Here is a 21,289-nt window from a genome sequence, read left to right as displayed (position 1 = left end):
AATCAGAACACAGCCAAGCCCATTTATCCACATACCCTGTAGGGCTGCTACAACCGCAGAAATGAGTAGCTCCAACAGACCCTAAAGTCTAAAATGTTTATATTTGGCCCTTTGGAGAAAGAGTTGGCTAGAATCTCCTGTCCCCCACCTCTACCCATTTCTATGCTGCCTCCGTCCACCCCTTATTTAGGAACAAAGACAAAAACAAAACCCCTTGCCATTTAGGAGTTAAGAGACTCCACGGTGTAGGGAGAAGGGGATCAGTTGGTCGAGCCACACTAGGAAGAAAAGGTGCCCCCCACCCCCCGCCCAAGCAGCAGGCTGATTCAAAGAAGTTAACCTGTGAGTTGGCCTGATGGACAAGCTGTAGATGATGACATAGGTGGGCATTGTGGGCCTAACATGCAGATGTCAGTGACTTGCTGGGAGCAGGTCACTGGAAGCTGAAGGCTCTGCCTGTGATGTCATTTATCTGATTGATGGCATAAAATACTTAATGCGATTTCCAGCTCCAGCCAGCCATCTCTGATAATGTGCTATGCATAAATATTACTGATCCTGTTAGTTTTTTTTTTTTATAACTCAAGGCTTTTAGGGCCAAATGACTCAATATAATCTTCTACTGGGCTTCCCTGAACATGGGTCTCAAAAAAAAAAAAAAAAAAAATCAATGTTAGCAATTTATTCTTTTTATAGTAAATGTGTATTTCAGGTGATGTCCTTCTTTTGAGAAAACCAAAACACTTTAGTGACATTAAAATGGAACACACAGGGGCGCCTGGGTGGCTCAGTCGTTAAGTGTCTGCCTTTGGCTCAGGTCGTGATCCCGGGGTCCTGGGATCAAGCCCCGCATCGGGTTCCCTGCTCCGCGGGAAGCCTGCTTCTCCCTCTCTCACTTCCCCTGCTTGTGTTCCCTCTCTCACTGTGTCTCTCTCTGTCAAATAAATAAAATCTTTAAAAATAAATAAATAAATAAAATAAAATAAAATGGAACACACAAATATGCAAAGGAATATAGTCTTTCAAATGTTTCTTTAGAAAACAACAACATCAAACACTCCCTTTATCCAACATTAAAGAGCCCCTTTCTGCAACAGAAAAGAATGATTTTACATGTACCATACTGAAACGGAGAGGAAAAGAAGTCCTAATAAGTTTCTGAAGAGCAAGAGATAGAAAATGGAAATGACTTTTTTTTTTTAAAGATTTTATTTATTTATTTGACAGAGAGAGACAGAGCGAGAGAAGGAACACAAGCAGGGGGAGTGGGAGAGGGAGAAGCAGGCTCCCCGTGGAGCAGGGAGCCCGATATGGGGCTCGATCCCAGAACCCTGGGATCATGACCTGAGCTGAAGGCAGCCGCTTAACGACAGAGCCACCCAGGCACCCCTGGAAATGACTTTTAATGGCTATATTACTACTAATGAGGTATCACTGATATTCTTTTTATTTTTCGTAAATGTAGGAAAAAAAGGGGGGGGGATTTTCATAGACTATTTATTTTCATGATCTATTTTCTCCATAAAATAAAGTCATACATTTACCTACAGCAAATTCACCTAAAACCATAAGTGTTTTCAAGTTGCTTTAAATACTAAGAAAAAAACCCCAATCCTATTAAAAATTGTGGGGGGGAAAAGAAAGAATAAGTGTACGGATCAGCCCCAGAGTGGCATTTGTTACCTTTATATCTTTGTGATATGAATTTTCAATTTGTAAATTCAAGAAACAGACTCAAATCATAAATCAAAAGACAGTGAATGTGAACAAAAGTATATTGAAGGACTCAGCGAAACTCTGAAGTCATCTGGAAAAACACAGATGTGCTCCCAAGACCCAGCAGCCAGTCTTAGCACACCGGCTGGGAGGCCCCTACCCTAGCCCCTGGTTGGCCTCATCTGTGACATCTGGCTCTGGAAGTCATGCTGTTAAGGAATACAAGCCTTCCCAAGTGGCCCCACCTTATTTACCGAGGGTGGCGATGAACGTTGGCAAGTTTTTGAAAGAGGGGAGAAATTACGGTTGTGTGGGATGGGTCAACATTCTGTTGTGACACCCTCCCCCACCCAACCCTTACTTCTTGGCTATAAATCTAACCACACCTTATACATTCTTTCCTTTTCCTCTTCCACCAAAAACCGCTTGTTTCAGCAGGCACACCCCAGTGTGAAGTGAGGGTGTGTGCTCTTTTCTCTCCTTTCAGTCATGTTCAGGGACCTCCTCCGGGAATCTTTCTTTTCTCAGTGCCCTGCGGTCCTACAGTCTATAGACCCAGAACAAGGGATGGTGGGACCAAATTTAGGCATAGGAGATGAGTGCCGAGGGGGAAACTCTTAGAAGACAGGTGGGTGTGGTCCTTTCTGTTTTGGCAAGAGTTTTGGGCAGGGGTCTTAGAACCTACCCCCAGCACAGAAATTCTATCTACCACACCAAGGCAGTCAAACATAAAAAGTTTAAGAAACAACTTTGTCAGAGTTTTCCTTGATTCTGTGGTAGAAAGGCAAGTAAGCCAAAGCAAGGTCAGGGTCTCAGTTTGGGGTCTCACTCAAAAGACTGCCAAGTGTTTCTAAGTAGGTAGAGAAGATGATTTAGGACACATGGAAACATGTCTTCTCCAAACTGCCCTAAAAAAAGTCTCAAACCCTTCCCCCACCCTTTCTTCTTTTAACCACAATGTCAGCATTAAAAGGTTAATTTTTAAATCTCAAAACAATAAAGCTTTAATTTTTTAAATTTATTTTTAAAGATTTTATTTATTTATTTGACAGAGAGAGAGACAGCAAGAGAGGGAACACAAGCGGGGGGGAGTGGGAGAGGGAGAAGCAGGCTTCCTGCTGAGCAGGGAGCTCGATATAGGTCTTGATCCGAGGACCCTGGGATCATGACCTGAGCTGAAGGCAGACACTTAACGACCGAGCCACCCAGGCACCCCCCAATAAAGCTTTTAAAAACCAAATTTAGGGGGCACCTGGGTGGCTCGGTCGTTAAGCCTCTGCCTTCTGCTCAGGTCATGATCTCAGGGTCCTGGGATCGAGCCCCGCGTCGGGCTCCCTGCTCAGCAGGAAGCCTGCTTCTCCCTCTTCCACTCCCTCTGCTTGTGTTCCTTCTCTCGCTTTGTCTCTCTCTGTCAAATAAATAAATAAATAAAATCTTAAAAAAAAAAAAATTTAGTTTCCCACTTCAATTACCAAGTTTCTTTCCTATCCAAACAAAATACAACAGCCCTTCCACTGAGAACAAAAAGAACGTCTAAGCTGTAATTAATGTAATTGTCGCTGGTGGTACTCCATGAATAAGTGAAGAATTAAAAACAAAAGCAAAACAAAACATCCATCTGGCCCAGTCCTGTACACTTGCAAATAAATAGTTCTATTGCACATCCCCTCAAATACCAATGATTGTCTTAAATAGCATTTTAAGAATTAACTGATCTAAAAAACAAAATTATTTTGCAACTCTACTGGCACAGTAAATCCTAATGTGACAAGGAAAACACTGAGAGGACCTTGCCTTTAGAACTGCCTCTGCAGGGCGCCTGGGTGGCTCAGTTGGTTGAGCGACTGCCTTCGGCTCAGGTCATGATCCGGGAGTCCCTGGATCGAGTCCCGCGTCGGGCTCCCTGCTCAGCAGGGAGTCTGCTTCTCCCTCTGACCCTCCCCCCTCGCATGTGCTCTCTCTCATTCTCTCTCTCTCAAATAAATAATTAAAATCTTAAAAAAAAAAAGAACTGCCTCTGCAAAAAATTAAAGGAGAAAGCAGATACCACGTAATATTCCTCTAATGATAGAGGCTCGCCCAATCCAGAATTTCAAGGCTGGTGAATTTTGAACAGGAACACATGCCTGGGTGTCTCAACAACTTGAGAATTAACATTCACAAATCATATTCATATATTATAAGTAGCTTACACGCCAGTGATTTCACTCTAGAAGAATGTGTCAAATTTACCACCACTGTTCAGTGAAGGGACACGATGTTCCCTGCCTGCTCCTTTAGACTTGGGCTCCATAATAAGACCTATAATTTGGCGGATCGGTACACATTTACACAACATGCCATATTTAATCTTCACAACTCTATCACACAGGCATTATTAGTCCCATTTTACAGAACAAGCCAAGCTCAGACAGCTAATATAACCTGCTTACATTGTTGCACCAGCTACTGGCAGAGTTTGAATACAAGCTCATTAAACCTCTTGCCATTTTCTTTATGTGAAGAGATCTTATTTTCTATGACTATTAAAATTTTGCTTAGTGTCGTCTGTTATATGTTGCAATTAAAATGAGATGAACAGAATTTTCAAACAAACCTAAGCATTTTGTCTTTCCAAAGTACTTTATATCTCTAGCAACAAATCCTTACCTTACACATCGCCCCAATTAAGAGATGCTTCAGCTAATGGCTAAATCCACTGATCTAGCGACGTGGGGGAGGAGATGGGTAGATGAAAGATCCTTTGTGTCATTCAATTAATCTGCAAGTAGATTAATGTCATGGCTCCTAATACAGCAAATTAATATTACAAGTCACAGCTGGAGCAAGAGGAGGTGGCTACGGGGAGGAAAGCCATCTTCCGGAAAGAACTTGGTGGGGACCTCTGACCCCACATTGCTGTATCTTACAACAGCGCAACACGGAGAGAGCAAAAAGGAGGGAAAAACAAATAATGACAAAGTCTGTCAATGCTGAACTTTTAAAAGATGAGTTTAAAAGAGGAAAAAGGTTTTTAAAAAAATAAAAATAGGAGTTAATCATGTCTCTAAGTTTCTAAATTAGGCACTACCTCGTGTTTTTGTAATTTGCTTAACGGGACAATTTCATAAGTACAAAATAGGAAAAGAAATAAGAATGTCAAGAACTACTCCACTTTTAAATCCCCAGTAAATCGTTTAAATAGGTAGATTCCAGAACAAAACATTTTATTTTCCCGCCCTCAGAGGTGCATCTTCACCATATCCACTGCTGTGACCTAAACCCCACCCTCACTACTTCTCACCTCAACTGTGGCAATAACCTGATGGGTCTCCTTGCTTTGGCCCCATCTCCATACCTTCTAGTCTCCACGGAGCAGCCAGGAAGCAGATCAGGTCATATCTCCTGCTCAAAACTATGGCTTTCCACCACTGACTGAATGTGATTCTGGTTCCTGACCCTGGTCTGGAGGCCTTACAGGCACCGGCTTCAGCCTCCCCGTCTTCCTGAACTCTCTGCTCTTCTTCCCCTTGTTCACTGTGCCCCAGCTGTGCTCTCCCAGTGCCTTCCCCCCACCTGGATTAAAAGAGCCCATTCCTCCACCCTGCCCACCAGCTCCATCTCTCTCCATTCCTCACCCTGCTGAGATTTAGGCACAGCCCTTACTGATATCTGAGCCTACACTGTTTATTTTTTTATTTTTATTTTATTTTATTTTATTTTATTTTATTTTATTTTATTTTTCTAAGTAGGCTCCATGCCCAATATGGAGCCCAACGTAAGGTTTGAACTCATGACCCTGAAATTAAGACCTGAGCTGAGATCAAGAATCAGACTCAACAACTGAGCCACCCAGGCGCCCCTACATTGTTTATTTATTTTTTTTAAAGATTTTATTTATTTATTTGACAGAGAGAGACACAGCAAGAGAGGGAACACAAGCAAGGGGAGTGGGAGAGGGGGAAGCAGGCTTCCCGCGGAGCGGGGAGCCCGATGCAGGGCTCGATCCCAGGACCCTGGGATCATGACCTGAGCCGAAGGCAGACACTTAACGACTGAGCCACCCAGGTGCCCCTACATTGTTTATTTTTAAGTGAACTTATTTATTATGTGTGTCTCCCTCTAGAGAGTAAGCTTCACAAGAGTAGGGACCTGACCTGTGTTCGCTGGTGTGTCCTCAGTTTCTAGAATATAGTAGGTGCTCAACAAATATGCCAAAGAGAAAATGAATACACAGATTAGCAGTTTACATATAGACAGCACCTAGCTTACACTTATTTGGATAACATAGATTTTCCCCTTAACATAATCAAAACTAAGTATATTTTCAAAGGTTATTTATTTTTCTAAGTACAGTAGGTTTAAAAACAAAAGCCTTGCCCTTTATAGGTAACTGTTATTGACAATAATATGTTGGCTTTGTAGAAAATACAAAAATGTATTCAATAGAATCCCCACCCTTAAGGAGTTTGCAATTAGTGTAGAGGACTGTGTGTGCCCTATAGTAAGAAGGAAACAGAACAGCCCTAGACAGGACTTCAGGAGGCCAGGCAAGGCACGGGAACCTCCCCCCATCACTCTACAACTAAGTCATTCATTTGCTTCTATTACCTGACTGGCCCCTCTGGGTACCAGTTTGAGACCCAAAATTTAGTGCTAACCTAAGACCATTTGGAGGGGGAGACCAAGGTGATATGAGGAATGGGAAAACTTACTGAGGAGCTATGGCAAAAGTCCAGGAAGAAGCAATAAAGATGTAAATTAAAAGAATGATTACACGGAAAAGAGAAGCCGGGTGCAAGAGACTCGACAATCAAGAGGTGCACTAATTAGAAAGTTTAGAGAGGACAAGGGTGCCTGGGTGGCTCAGTTGGTTGGGCAACTGCCTTCGGTTCAGGTCATGATCCTGGAGTCCCGGGATCAAGTCCCGTGTCGTGCTCCCTGCTCAGTGGGGAGTCTGATTCTCCCTCTGACCCTCCCCCCTTCATGTTCTCTCTCTCTCTCTCTCTCTCAAGTAAATAAATAAATAAATCTTAAAAAAAAAAAAAGATTTAGAGGGCAGGACAAGAAAGAAAGGCAAAGATGAGACCATCTGGCACAAGAAAAGGTAGGTCATCCCTGGATAATCCTTGGGAGGCTCTTTGGACTTTGACATGAGTCCTGGGTCAACCATTGCCCATGAAGTGTCTTCTGTGATTGGAAGACTGCATTTTCTCCACTGCAAGGAAGTGGGGCTTGCCCTGCTCCCCTGCAGAGAACAGCCACGATCACTGTTTCTAAAACTCTCCTTTGTGCAGGATCCACAGACCAGGTACCTACAGGATTTCATAAACTGCTGCTTAGCCCTGGCCTCCCATCTTAACTCCGTGTGGAATCCCACAGTGGCTCGTCTTCACAAGACTTCCCCATCCCAGCGATCAAGCCAAGAGACAGATGAAGACTGCACGGAGGGCACTCTGAGGACACAGCATCTCTGAAGATAAATCTTATGGCAACTCTGGGTCATCAGTGTTCTCCCCATCATAAAGTTTAAGGTTTTGTTTCCTGAGACACAGGGAGATCTGAAGATATCTAAGTAAATGTTGCGATAAAGACAGAGCCAGGAACACGTTTTGCCCTCTTTCAGATCAAAAACTTTTTAGAGCCCCAAGCAGTAGCAAAGTGGCTTCTTCCCCAGCTATCACGTCCCCACAAATAGGTTACACATGTATATATTAAAAAGAAAAATGAACTGTTTATTTCCATAAGGGGTATCATGCTGCTAAAATGTGCTCACAAAGGGGATCTCTTGAATTATACACTATGATTATTTTCAATGTGAAAAAACAGATTAATTTTTTTTTAAAGGTTTTATTTATACATTTGAGAGAGAGAGAGGGCACAAGCAGAGGGAATGGCAGGCAGAGGGAGAGGGAGAAGACGTGGGACTCGATCCCAGGACCCTGGGATCATGACTTGAACCGAAGGCAGATGCTCAACCAACTGCGCTACCCAGGTGCCCCAAGACAGATTGATTATCATAAAATTTACCCAATATTCAATGTCACTCATTCAGAAAATAAAACAACTCCCTCATCCACACTCCCTCATGGAACAATCTACCAAAAGCTGAGTGGCTTTTATTAGCAATATGGTGTTGAATCATTATACCACCTTGAATTTGAAGAATATATTTCTTGTCTTGGGTTTGATGCTAGGAACAGCTGAAGAGTTTTTGTTGTTTTTTTTTTAAGAATTTATTTGAGAGAGAGAGAGAGTATGTGCGCAGAAGTGGGGGGAGGAGCAGAGGGAGAGAGAGAAGCAGACTCTGCGCTGCACGCGGAGCCTGACATGGGGCTCAATCCCACGGCCCTGAGATCATGACCTGAGCCCATGTCAAGAGTCGGACACTCAACCAACTGAGCCACCCAGGTGCCGGAGAACAGCTGAAGGGTTTTATTTTTTATTTTTATTTTTTTAATTTCAGCTGAAGGGTTTTAAAGAGAAGCTAACACAACCCTCCCAGGTTCCAGAACAAAGCAAGTCAATGATTTACTGGCATTACCAGGCTCCTTGGGGAAAGGGATTTGGGTTCTGACATTAAAATAATCATGTCAGAATATTATGGGTATTACAATAAGATTTCATCTTTTCCCAAAAACTAGGATAGTTAAATTCAGCCAACAGATAACACCTGGACACCTGTTGGGAATGCAGGCTTTACACACGGAGTGTCCCTATCTGAATTTTCAGTCATTGCATCTGCGATGTCGTGGTACACACAGCAGTTACGTAAAAACTACTGAGGAGGGAACAAAAGAGTGAATCTCTACCTTGCTAACGCTGCACATGTGATAAACTTCTCATGTTAAAAATCTATGAAATAGGGGCACCTGGGTGGCTCAGTTGTTAAGCATCTGCCTTTGGCCCAGGACATGATCCCAGGGTGCTGGGATTGAGCCCCGCATCGGGCTCCCTGCTCCGTGGGAAGCCTGCTTCTCCCTCTCCCACTCCCCCTCCTTGTGTTCCTGCTCTCGCTCTCTCTCTCTCTGCCAAATAAATAAATAAAATCTTAAAAATCTATGAAATGAGCCTCAATGTTTTTGATGCTTTTTAAAAGAGCAGGTTACACTTCTGGTGAGAGTGTGTCATGGTCTTTTTTATGTAAGAAAGAACATTAGTGCTCCAGACACTAAGCTATCATTCTACTTAGCAAAGTTATTCTGGATTTAAAAATTCTCCTCAAACCCAGAAAAGTTTCATTTACACATGTCTCTGCATCACTGAATTAAACTAGTGTAGATCGTTTTAGTTCTCTAAGAGATTTTGCATGAATTGTTTCATCTGATGGGATGAACCTGGTTGTTTAAAAGACACAGCAAACACTCCTGCTAGGCTGGTGGTGGCTGCCAAGGCCCAGGAGTGCCGCAGACAGAGCTGAGCAATGCAGGAGTAGCAAGAGAATGAGAGCAGGAAGACCAGCAAAAAGGGAAAACATGGCAGTGAAAGATCATTCCACCATAATCACAAAGGTCGGAAGAGTGGGGAGCAGTGAGGAAATCGCTGAGTAAGAGTCACTCACAGGAGAAAGGGCAGGGTGGGAAGAGAGACCAGAGAGCTCCTTATGGCACAGCCATGTGGACACTATGCTCCGTATCCCCAACTCACCCAAGTACGGAAGCATGAAAAATATTTTAAAAACAATTCCAGTAAAATTACCCAAGTGAGCCCCCAAGAGATGAAATCAGAAGTTCATCTGATTCCTCGCTGTATCCTCAGCACTTGATGGGAGATAGCCTTAGGAGAATTCTGCTGAGAGCATGCAATGGTGTTTGGATTTAAAAGAAGTTTGGGGGGGTGCTTGGGTGACTCAGGTCCTCGGATCGAGGCCCATGTTGGGCTCCCTGCTCAGCCGGGAGTCTGCTTCTCCCTCTCCTACCCTCCCCCCCTCTTGTGCTCTCTCTCAAATTAATAAATTAATTAAAAAGAAGAAGAAGTTTGCACTTATAAGCAAACCCACTATCACCTGGACATTTTACTTGGCCCAAAACTTCACTCTAAAGGTATTAAGGAAATTGTAAGCATTAGTGATTTTTTAGTTTTGAAATTCTATTCTTTTGTTTTAAAGATTTTTTAATTTATTTGACAGAGAGAGAGAGAGCACAAGTAGGCAGAGCAGCAGGGAGAGGGAGAGAAGCAGGCTTCCCGCTGAGCAGGGAGCCCGATGCGGGGCTCGATCCCAGGACTCTGGGATCATGACCTGAGCCGAAGGCAGACTCTTAACTGACTGAGCCACCCAGGCACCCCAAGTTTTGAAATTTTATTTTTTTATTTTATTATTTTTTTTCAAGTTTTGAAATTTTAAAAACTTTTTTCCTAACAGGGTAAGGCAGAATTTATTGATGTATCCTCCTCAGAATGGAGAAGGAAATATTCGGAAACAGTCTGTTCAGCATTATCACAGGAATGCAAATTAGTTTTGTTAATTATATGTAGCTTTTGAGCTTCTTAAAACAGCACAACTTAACAGATCAATAGAATTTTAGGAAAGGGAACCATCACACATAAAAAAATAACTTCACAGGAAAGACAACTTTAAAAATGTGAATAGTTTCCACCACCTGCTAGGTATTATCCAGTAGGGAAAACTGACATTATGAAGCTGAGGAAGGAACACTCCACTTGGTTGTAATACAATGTGAGTTCAACAGCAAACCCCCACTGTAAGTGTTCTGCAAAGCAGGGAGATGCAGTAGGTGAGCTCTGACCCTTTTTCACTGTTTATACCTAAAAAGGTAAAATTAGACCTTCTGTCTTTTCCCCAGATGGTCAACTTGATTATTGGTGTGAAAAGCGGTGGTCAGAGAAGGCTGACCTTGTGGTATTACAGCTAGATTTGAATCCAGGTATGACTTCTGTTTTGATAGTTCCCTGTATCAGAGGCCTGGTGAAAATAAACAAGGGAAGGAATGCTGGGTCCAGTGCTTTACTACTGGCTCTATTTAATTTTTTGAAAATGAAAACACTTTTCTTTCAAATATTTTTTTTTTTATTTTTAAGTAATCTCTACACCTAAGGTAGGGCTTGAACTCACGACCCCAAGAGCAAGAGTTACCTGCCCCACCGACTGAGCCAGCCAGGTGCCCTCTATTTAATTTTTTTTAACTTTAAGAAAAAATTGTGGTAAGATACGTCTACCATAGAATTGCAATTTTAACAACTGAGTGGCATTAGTTACATTTATAGCGTTGTGCCACCACTACCAGTAGCGACTTCTAAAATTTCCATCCACCCAGACAGAAACTCTGCACTCATTAAGCATATGAAACAATTTCAAGAGGAAATTAGGAAGAAAAAAATCATAGTTTATAGAGGGCTGACTTGTAAGTGGTAATACAAATCTGGTTAAAATAAACAAATGAATGAATACCGGATCAAGTGCTTTACTATTCTATCCAACTTTGTCAAGACAAAATGAAGACTAGTTGCTGGGGAGCTGACGAGAGGCGGCAATGCAGGGAGCCAGTGACCTCACGCCGATGGAGTGAGCAAGCTCCCACAGCGCTCCGCCTTCCCAGGCACTCTGGTGCCTACTTTGGCTCTGTTGCTTTTCCAGTTTCTGCTCGAAGTTTGTTCCTCCCCCACACACCCCCCAATGATGATGCAGAATTGGAAAACAATGGCTATAAATGGGACTTAAAAGCTGACTTGGAAAAAACTATAAGATGAAAAACAGGAAGAGTAGCTGGTATCCTAATTTTCAGGGGAGGAAACAGCGACGTGGAGAGGTCAGCAGGAACTCTGTAGGGCTGCTAGCTGGTGGGTCCATATGTGACCTCAGACTAAGACCTCTTTCCACTATACAAGGCCACCTTCCCAGGGGGCTACAGTTTGCATATGGCTTTTTTTTCCCTTAACTTTTTTTTTTTTAAAGATATTTGTTTATTTATCTGAGAGAAAGAGAGAGAGCACAAGCAGGGGGAGCGGCAGAGGGAGAGGGAGAAGCAGGCTCCCTACTCAGGACTTGATCCCAGGACCCCGGGATCAGGACCTGAGCTGAAGGCAGACAACTTAAACAATGGAGCCACCCAGGTGCCCCTTTTTTTCCCTTAACTTTAAAAAATTTTATTATCAAACAAAGGAGAATGGTCATCTTGATCCTCTCTGTCATTTTTTGTTTTGACCATCTTCATAACTGTTTGGGGAAACTTTGGATTATGTATAACATTTGACTTAGTCAAGCAGTAAGTATGAAGTTTGTTCAAACCTACAGCTTATAAATTAATACTACAAGAAAGAGAAGATTCACAACGTACAACTTAAGGACTTAAAAATCTACCCAGTATCTCCTTGTCCTACTGTATTTTAAAATGTTTCCTTTGTTCTGTTGTACTGTTTTAAAGAATTAAAAAATATATTAATAATCATAAGAGTATTATGAGGGAAAAAATGAGATTTCCTTATAAGAATGTAACTAATCTTGTCTTGATCATAATTGCCAGAACTGTCAAATAAAAGTCACAGCAGTATAAAAAACAGTGTTCATAACACTTACTGTCCCTGGAGGCATGCAATAAAAGTTCCTGAAGTATAAACATCATGACCAAAAGCCATCTTATTCAATCTTATTCATTTCCTATTCAATATGAAAAATAAAACTACTAATTATTAGAAGTTTAAGTTAAATAGATTTCCCCCTCATGCTGGAAACCGGGGAAAATTTACAAAAACAAGGCACTATTTAGTACAGATGTGCTTTTAAAATTTCATTTTACTTTTAATTGCACTTCTGTTAAATCCCATACTTACCTCTGCAATCTCTATCCTTTTTGCGAGATCATCAAGAGAAAGACAGCTCTCGTCGGAAGGCAGATCCTCCTGCAGACTGTAGGAGGCTTCTTCAGGAGAAAGATCTGGAAGAAGGTACGAGTCTTCCTCCTGGTTGTCTTCACATGACAGGGAGTCTTCAGTCTCTTTTAAGCATCCTTCCAACAGGCTGTTCAAATAGTCTTCCGTCTCTTTACTGACGTGCTTGTCCTCACCCCCCCTCTCCTCGGGGGCCATACACACCTCTGGACGCGCCGCACTTAAGTCAGACACTTGACTACTCTCACGAAGTGCCCTCTCGGAGCGCTCTGGGTCCCGCGGCCCGCGTGGTGATTTTCCATCGCTGTCTGTGAGATCAGGTTGCTGCAGCTCACTGAAGTCACTGTTCTCAAGGCGGTCCGTGGGCAACGCCTCAGGAGCATCCTTAAGTGGCAAACGGAGTCCCTTTCTTTGAGTCCGGGAATATTGTCCCTCGGAGGCGGGCGCCGGAGCTAAGAGGTCAGAGCCGGGCGAGGTCAACGGCTCTAGCATGGACTCACTGGGGAGCAACGCCGCGGGGGCTGCGGCGGGGGCTGCGGCGGGGCCTCCGGCTGCGGCCACATCGCGGCAGGCCTCCGTCTGAGGCCGCTGCGGGCGGCTGTCATCCTCACAGGCGTCCTCCGAGCGGCTCCCGGCCGAGGGCCAGGGCGGGGCGTACAGCTCCCGCGCGGCCGCCGCGCCGCACAGCGGCTCCTCCGTGTGGCGCTTCCCCGCAGTTACCAGCAGGCTCGGGGGCTCGGCCTGCCTGTCCATCGGGTGACAGCCCGGGCTGCTCTCCTGGCTTCTCTCTTGACGCTGGCTTTCTCCCCTTGGCTCGGGGCCAAGACAACTTCCACTCTCTGAAGACAAGAAAAACAAGTTGTTTTAAGGTTCAAAACAACACTTGGCATAGGAGGGAAAAGAAAGGACATAGGTGAATTAATACGTGTGACACAACAAAATTTGAAACCTCTCCAGTGCAAATTGCATCTGCTTGGATTAATAGTGTATTTAGAGAGGAAATACTCTATGCAGTCAATAACCCTTTACCTATAGAAATTAACAGATTGTTCAGAACATGTTAAGAATATGAGTATGTAATTTAGTCTTCGTTATCGTTGAAAAAGTCATTTTTCAAAGGTTGAAAGATTTTTCTGAACTTTATTGGTTTTCTATACTTCCTTTCATATTTACCCTCCATTGAAAATAATATTTATAGTGTTATTTTTATGGATTTTTCAGTTTTAAAGACTACCTACTGTGGAAGAAGAGGATTAGTTCTCTCAGTTCTCGCTATTCCTTCCCCCCAATGATATATTATTTCCCCTTCTCTAGCTTCCCACTACAATTCAACAGGATTCTGGGGCAAATTAATATTCACGTTTACCCTGCTATGGCTTTGTAAATATTATTCACAACTGACCCACACTGTGCACTAGGATACATTTTTCTTTCTCATTTCCACTTTATTTTGCATGCTGTTGGTAAAACTGTCTCATTCCTTCATTTAAAAAAAAATCCTTGCTGGGGCACCTGGGTGGCTCCAGTTGGTTATGTGTCTGCCTTCGGCTCAGGTCATGATCTCAGGGTCCTGGGATCGAGCCCCGTGCCAGGCTCCCAGCTCAGCGGGAGCCTGCTTCTCTCTCTCCCCCTGCCCCCCCCGCCCCAGCTCATGCTCTAATAAATGTTAAAAAAAAAATCTTTGCGACACCTGGGTGGCTCAGTCGTTAAGCATCTGCCTTTGGCTCAGGTCATGATCCCAGGGACCTGGGATCGAGCCCTGCATCAGGCTCCCTGCTTGGCACAGGAAGCCTGCTTCTCCCTCTCCCACTGCCCGTGCTTGTGTTCCCTCTCTTGCTGTTCTGTCAAATAAATAAATATATCTTAAAAAAAAAAATCCTTGCCTATGTATCTCTAAACGCTGACAGATATACAACTATAGCATATGTACCAACAGATAATCTATCACTTTTTTTTTTTAAAGATTTTATTTATTTATTTGAGAGAGAGAATGAGAGAGAGAGAGAGCACGAGAGGGGGGAGGGTCAGAGGGAGAAGCAGACTCCCTGCCGAGCAGGGAGCCCGATGCGGGACTCGATCCCCGGCCTCCAGGATCATGACCTGAGCCGAAGGCAGTCGCTTAACCAACTGAGCCACCCAGGCGCCCAATCTATCACTTTTAAAACATATCATTTTTGGGGTGCCTGGCTGGCTCAGTCAGGGGAGTGTGCAACTCTTGATCTCAGGGTTTTGAGTTTAAGCCCCAAGTTGGGTGTAGAGATTACTTAAAAAATTTTTTTAAAAATCTTAAAAAAACAAACAACATACCCTTCTTGAGCTCCTAAGCAGAGCTGCTCTCTAGGCCAGTTACACGGGCCTTGTCCTGGAATTCCCTTCCTGTGATCCCTGGAATTCCCTCTCATTCTGTGTTGGGAACATTGTTTCTGAATCCCAGGTCTTCCTCTTTGTTTATTCTTTCTTGGATTTTTTTTTTTTTTTAAGTACACAGAAGGTAAACTTAAGATTGTTCCGATCTGAAAGTCTTTTCCTTCACCCCTGACTTTGGTTGGGTCATTTTCTTTGCTGGGGATAACTTCCTCTTACAGCTTCGAAGGCACTGCTATATAGTGTCCCGCTTCCGGTAGGGCTGTAGTCTCTCAATCAGTCCGAATACCAATCTGAATACCAATCCGAATATCAATCCCTATCACCTACATTTGCTTCCTGGAAGATTTGGATTCTTTTCTTATATCTGATGTCCTGAAGCTTTGTGAAGTTTCTCATTCTTTGTGTTGGGTACTTGGTGGGACTTGCAGTCTGGACACTCATGACCTTCACTTCTGGGAATTTTCTTGTATTATTTCCCTTATCATTTGTCCCTTGTTGCTTTTCTGTTCCCTCCCTTCAGAATGCTCATCTTCAGATTTGGGCCTCATGGACTGATCATCTCTACCTTTTCTGCCACACTGTTCCTCTCTTTGCCTTTGGATTAACTTTCTGGGATGCTACCTCAATTTTATCCTTTGACTCTTCTAATTAATTTTTTAATTGTAATTTAATATTTTTAGAGAGAGAGAAAGAAAACACGAGTAAGGGATGGAGGGGCAAAGGGAGAGAGAGCAAATCTTAAGCAGGTTTCACGCTCAGCACAGAGCCCGACTTTGGGACTCAATCTCATGACTCTGCAATCATGACCTGAGCTGAAATCAAGAGTCAGAGGTTCAGCTGACTGAGCCACCCAGGCGCCCCATAATTAATTTTTTATTGTGGCCATCACACTTTCTATCTTCTAAGAACATTTTCTTTCTCTGAATGTTTTTCTTATTTTAAAACAGCTCTGGGGCACCTGGGTGGCTCAGTTGGTTAAGCGTCTGCCTTTGGCTCAGGTCATGATCTCGGGGTCCTGGGATCAAGCCCTCCGTCGGGCTCTCCACTCTGCGGGAGTCTGCTTCTTCCTCTGCCTGCTTCTCCCCCTGCTTGTACTCTCTCTCTCTGTCAAATAAATGAATAAAATCTTAAAAAATAAAAACAAGCAAACAGCTTTTTTTTTTTTTCTAATATTTTATTTATTTATTTGGCACACAGAGATTGAGAGGTAGAGAGCAAGCACAAGGAGGGGGAGTGGGAGAGGGAGAAGCAGGCTCCCCGCTGAGCAAGGAGTCCGATGTGGGGCTCAACCCCAGGACCGTGGGACCATGACCCAAGCCAAAGGTAGCCACCTAACCAACTGAGCCATCCAGGCGCTCCTTATTCTTGTTTTCATGTATACAATATCCTCTCTAACCTGTGACACTGTTCATTTTTTTAAAGTTTTCATCTGTTCTCTCCATTTTCTTTCCTTTGAGCTTCTTTGCGTCTGACCGACTGATCTGGTTTCCGTCTTTCCTATCTGAGGCTTTCTTAAATGAGGCAACAAGCAGCTCTGTGGTTAAAGGCAAGTCTTCAGGAGTGGTCAGTCCTCAGCGTAGGATGAAGAGGGCTTGGGCCATTTGCTGGGAGGCCTTTAATAATATGAGTATCTGGAGGTTTTATCTCCTGGACGAGTAGCCAGTTTCCCAGAGAGGAAGCAAGAGACCAGCCGCCACAGTTCTAGATGCTAGCTGCAGAAAGCAGGCTAAGGCTCTTGCCATTCAGGTGGTAAGATTTTCACTCAATCCTCATTTTCTACCTAATACCCCTTCCTTGAGTTGTGCCTGATCCACGTCCACATTTCCTCTAGCTCAGGCGCTCTAGGAAATAAGTGTCAGCCTCCCGCTTGGCAGAAAGGGCTTATAAATGTCGAAGTGTTTCTTCTATAGGCTTTCAGCCCAACCTCCCGGTGCCAGTCCAACCCTGAATGCTTGACATTAGAGGCACCTCCGTGCTTCCCATTCCCAAACCTTCCCAGGCAGGACTCAACATTGTTCCTGTAGACACTCAGCTTTCTGCTTTCTATGGTGTAATAAGCCAGTTGCCACCCATCCACCTGCCTTTCAGCTTCTGGAACTTTCTGGATGTCACATCTGCTGCTGCTTCCTCACCCATTCTGTGGCTGTGGGTTTCTGCCTTTAAGGATGAATTTCTGGGGGCATCTGGGTGGCTAGTCAGTTAAGGCTCTGACTTTGGCTCAGGTCATGATGTCAGGGTCCTGGGATCGAGTCCCATATCAGGTTCCCTGCTCAGTGGGAGTCTGCTTCTCCCTCTGCACCTCCCCCTGCTTATGCTAGTGCTCTCTCTCCTTCTCTCTCAAATAAATAAAAAAATCTTTTAAAAAAATGGGTGGCTTAGTCGGTTAAGCATCTGCCTTCGACTCAGGTCATGATCTCAGGGTCCTGGGATAGAGTCTGGCATTGGGCTCCCTGCTAGTCCATCTCCATCTCCCTCTGCCCCTCCCCCGAGAAGTATGCACGTGCGCTCTCTCTCTCTAATAAAATCTTAAAAACAAATAAAACCCATAAAAAAGAATACCTTTCTGACATTTCAGTAATGTTCTAAGAAAAAGTGAAGTTAAATGTCTGATCCACTCTGATTAATCAGAAATATTTTCTGAATTTGACAAGTATGCATCCTAGTATAAAACTTAATATTGTTAATGTTTCTGTTAATATTAGCATGAATTTCTGTTAATCAGTGCTCCTGAACCCAAAGATCTAGTGAGTGAGTCTGTTACTCCCTACTGCATTCACTTCATACCTACTAACAAAAACTTTACTCTCATGAAAAAAAATGGAATAATGGCTGAGTGCATGACAGATGCTTACTACACACTGAGTTAAAGAGGGAGTTCTAAAAGGAGCATTAGACTTAACCTAAGTGCTAACACATAATCTACAGAAATGTCCCTGTCTGTGAGTTACCCTTTCATCTCCCATTCCTCCATGAGTCCTCTCTCTGTTTCTTTAAAGTTTCATTTTTTTTTTAGTAATCTCTACACTCAACTCGGGACCCAAACTCACAATCCTGAGATCAAGAGTCACATGCTTATCCGACTGAGCCAGCCAGGCGCCCCTCTCATGAGTCTTCTTTATGTTAAAATACCCCACACAATTCATGAGGTAAGACTAAATCATTCATCAATTAACACGTCTTATAGTTTCTGAGTATCTCATTAATTAACATTAAGTACAAACATTTGAGTGGCATCAGGACTAAAGAAGAAATTTTCACAGTACCCTGAAAAAAAAATACTTAAACTAAGTATGAAATGTTGATAACGTACAGCTTCTGCAGAGGTGAATTCAAAACTAAAAATGTTCATACCCAGTCATCAGGGAAAAGCAAGTTAAAACCACAGTGGTATTCATGTCCCCTAAAATGACTAAACTAAAAAAAGACTGACAACAGTAAATGCCAGCAAGGATGTGGAGCAATGGGAATCTTCACACGCCGCTGGTGGGTATAAAACGGTACAACTATACAGGAGAACAGCCTGGCAGTTTCTTATAAAATTAAAAACGTACCTTCCCTATGACCAGCGATTCCACCCCCAATTCTTTACCCAAGAGAAATGAGAACATATATCCACAGAAAGATTTCCCAGAAGTTCTACTCATCCCCTCCCCCATTCATGCTCGCTCTCTCTCAAATAAATAAATAAAATCTTTTTTTTTAAAAGATTTTATTTATTTGCGAGAGAGAGAATGAGAGAGAGCGAGTACATGAGAGGGGGGAGGGTCAGAGGGAGAAGCAGACTCCCTGCTGAGCAGGGAGCCCGACGCGGGACTCGATCCAGGGACTCCCGGATCATGACCTGAGCCGAAGGCAGTCGCTTAACCAACTGAGCCACCCAGGCGCCCCAATAAATAAAATCTTTAAAAAAATTTTTTTAAATTAAGGGCTCCTGGGTGGCTCAGTTGGTTAAGCGACTGCCTTCGGCTCAGGTCATGATCCGGGAGTCCCTGGATCGAGTCCCGCGTCGGGCTCCCTGCTCAGCAGGGAGTCTGCTTCTCCCTCTGACCCTCCTCCCCATGCTCTCTCTCTCTCTCGCAAATAAATAAACAAAATCTTTAAAAAAAAATGGTGGTTTTTTTTTTAAGATTTTTATTTATTTTTTGAGGGAGATAGTGATAGAGAGAGAGCATGAGAGGGGGAGAGTCAGAGGGAGAGGCAGACTCCCCGCTGAGCAGGGAGCCCGATGCGGGACTCGATCCCGGGACTTCAGGATCATGACCTGAGCCGAAGGCAGTCGCTTAAACAACTGAGCCACCCAGGCTCCCAAAAAAATGTTTTTTTTAAATTAGAAGTTTTATTCATGATATCCCCAACCTGAACACAACCCAAATGTCTATCAACAGGTGAATGGATAAACAAATTGTGGTACAAAGAGTGGAATACCCCTCAGCAATGAAAAGAAATGAACTAATCATACATATAACAATATGGGTGACTCTGAAAAACAGTACACTGAGAAATTCTATTTATGTTAAATTCCAAAGCAGAGAAAACTCGTCAATAGTAACAGGAAGCACTGGGTTGCTTGGGCCTGGAGGTAGGAGGGACTGATTATAAAGAGACTTGGGAGGAAGATTTTGGCATGGTGAAGATGTGCTACATCTTGATTGGGATAGTAGTTACATGAGTGTATACAGATGTCGAAACTCCTCAAATTACATACTTAAAATGGGTATATTACATTGCATGGAAATTGTACCTCAATAAAGATAAAAAAATAGGAAGGGAGGTATGCCTGGGTGGTTCAGTTGGTTAAGGGTCTGACTCTTGATTTAGGCTCAGGTCACGATCTCAAGGTCATGAGATCGAGCCCCAAGTTGGGCTCCATGCTCAGTGTGGAGTCTGCTTGAGATTCTCTCTCTCCCTCGCCCTCTTCCCCCTCTCCCGCTTGCGTGCTCACACATTCTCTTTCAAAATAAATAAAAATCTTTTAAAATATAAAAAATGGGAAAGGAAAGAGAAGTATAAAACTCAGGATGATGGTTTTCTCAGGGGTGGGGGGAAAGCAGGAGATGGACCAAACAGGATCACAAAGATAGTTGTAACAAAACCGACAATAACTTAGTCTTCAGTTGCTTTAGTTGGGCATTAGGCTTACATATCTTCATTTTGTTATCATTTGTTATAATGTTTTTGGTAACATGTAATATTCTTTACATATAAAATATTACCTGATAAAAATTAAGAAAAACATAAATTAATAAAAATGCATGGACTTCAGGGTCGGAAAACTAGGGTCTGGCTTTGAGTTCTAATGAATTCTATTTCTGGATAAGTCACTTCCTGGAATTTCTTAAAAATGATTCAGCTTAATTTATATTGGTTGTTAAGAGGAAGAGATGAAACAATATATATAAAGGTGTTCTGAAAATATAAAATACTCTGTATATTACTTGAAGAGTTATAATGGTAGGCTGATTATAAAAGCAGTAATGAATAATATATAGAGAACATTAACAGAACAGTATTAGCAGGGCCAGCGATAGCATGGGGAGAAGGAGGAGAAAAAGCGGTGAGCATACTGAGTTCTTCCCTCCTGCCAGGTACCGTTCTGAACTTTTAACATGAAATGACTAGTTTAATCCTCATAAGAATCTCATAAGGTAGGGCGCCTGGGTGGCTCAGTTGGTTGAACGACTGCCTTCGGCTCAGGTCATGATCCTGGAGTCCCAGGATCGAGTCCCGCATCGGGCTCCCTGCTCAGCAGGGAGTCTGCTTCTCCCTCTGACCCTCACCCCTCTCATGCTCTCTCTCTCATTCTCTCTCTCAAATAAATAAATAAAATCTTAAAAAAAAAAAAAAAGAATCTCATAAGGTAAGTACTATTAGTGTCCACATTGGGGAGCTGAGGAAAGAGGCCCAGAGAAGTTAGGCAACTTGCCTAACATTACACAGTTTTACATGGTGGAGACAGGATTCAAACCAGACCAGTCGGGCTCTAGAAACAATGTTTCTAACCACTATACAAAAAATGGCAAGTTACATATTATAGAAGGAGCTTAAGACCAAGGAATTTGGAGTGAAAGAATACGGAAAGGAAAGTCTAGATCGAACTACATGTCTGACGTTGTTAAAAATTAGGAATATGAGGTAAAACAAGAACAATATATTTAATACCAATCCTTAAAGGATTATTTTCGAATTTCTCTTTTTCTCACATTCTTACATTTCTATGCATCTATTCAGAAAATAACCAATCTGAGGAAACTAATTCTGAGAGAGTTGACATACTTTTTTAAAAGATACTCTTTTACCAGACTTGGCAAGATTTCTCTCCCCAGAATTTACCTTCCCCATAAGATGGTTGTCAGTGAGATGTCTGCATTGGGAAAGTCTTGAA

The 21,289-nt window shown here is 43.0% G+C and overlaps 1 protein-coding gene across 2 annotated transcripts in view; it reads right to left on the bottom strand.

Annotated features, from left to right (window-relative positions):
* The window catches only part of CNST (consortin, connexin sorting protein), a 114,293-nt gene that overhangs the window by 8,178 nt on the left and 84,826 nt on the right, over positions 1 to 21,289 (bottom strand). For both annotated transcript variants that reach the window (XM_035010988.1, XM_035010990.1), the window contains one exon: positions 12,484 to 13,379. In XM_035010988.1, coding sequence (XP_034866879.1) covers positions 12,484 to 13,379 — 896 coding nt within the window. The remainder of the gene's footprint in view (positions 1 to 12,483; positions 13,380 to 21,289) is intronic.

This window comes from Mirounga leonina, unplaced genomic scaffold, assembly GCF_011800145.1.
Source record: "Mirounga leonina isolate KUSES-001 unplaced genomic scaffold, KU_Mleo_1.0 Mir_154, whole genome shotgun sequence".
Lineage (NCBI taxonomy): Eukaryota > Metazoa > Chordata > Mammalia > Carnivora > Phocidae > Mirounga > Mirounga leonina.
The sequence above is the reverse complement of the archived record's forward strand: the minus strand, read 5'-3'. Positions and strand labels throughout refer to the sequence as shown.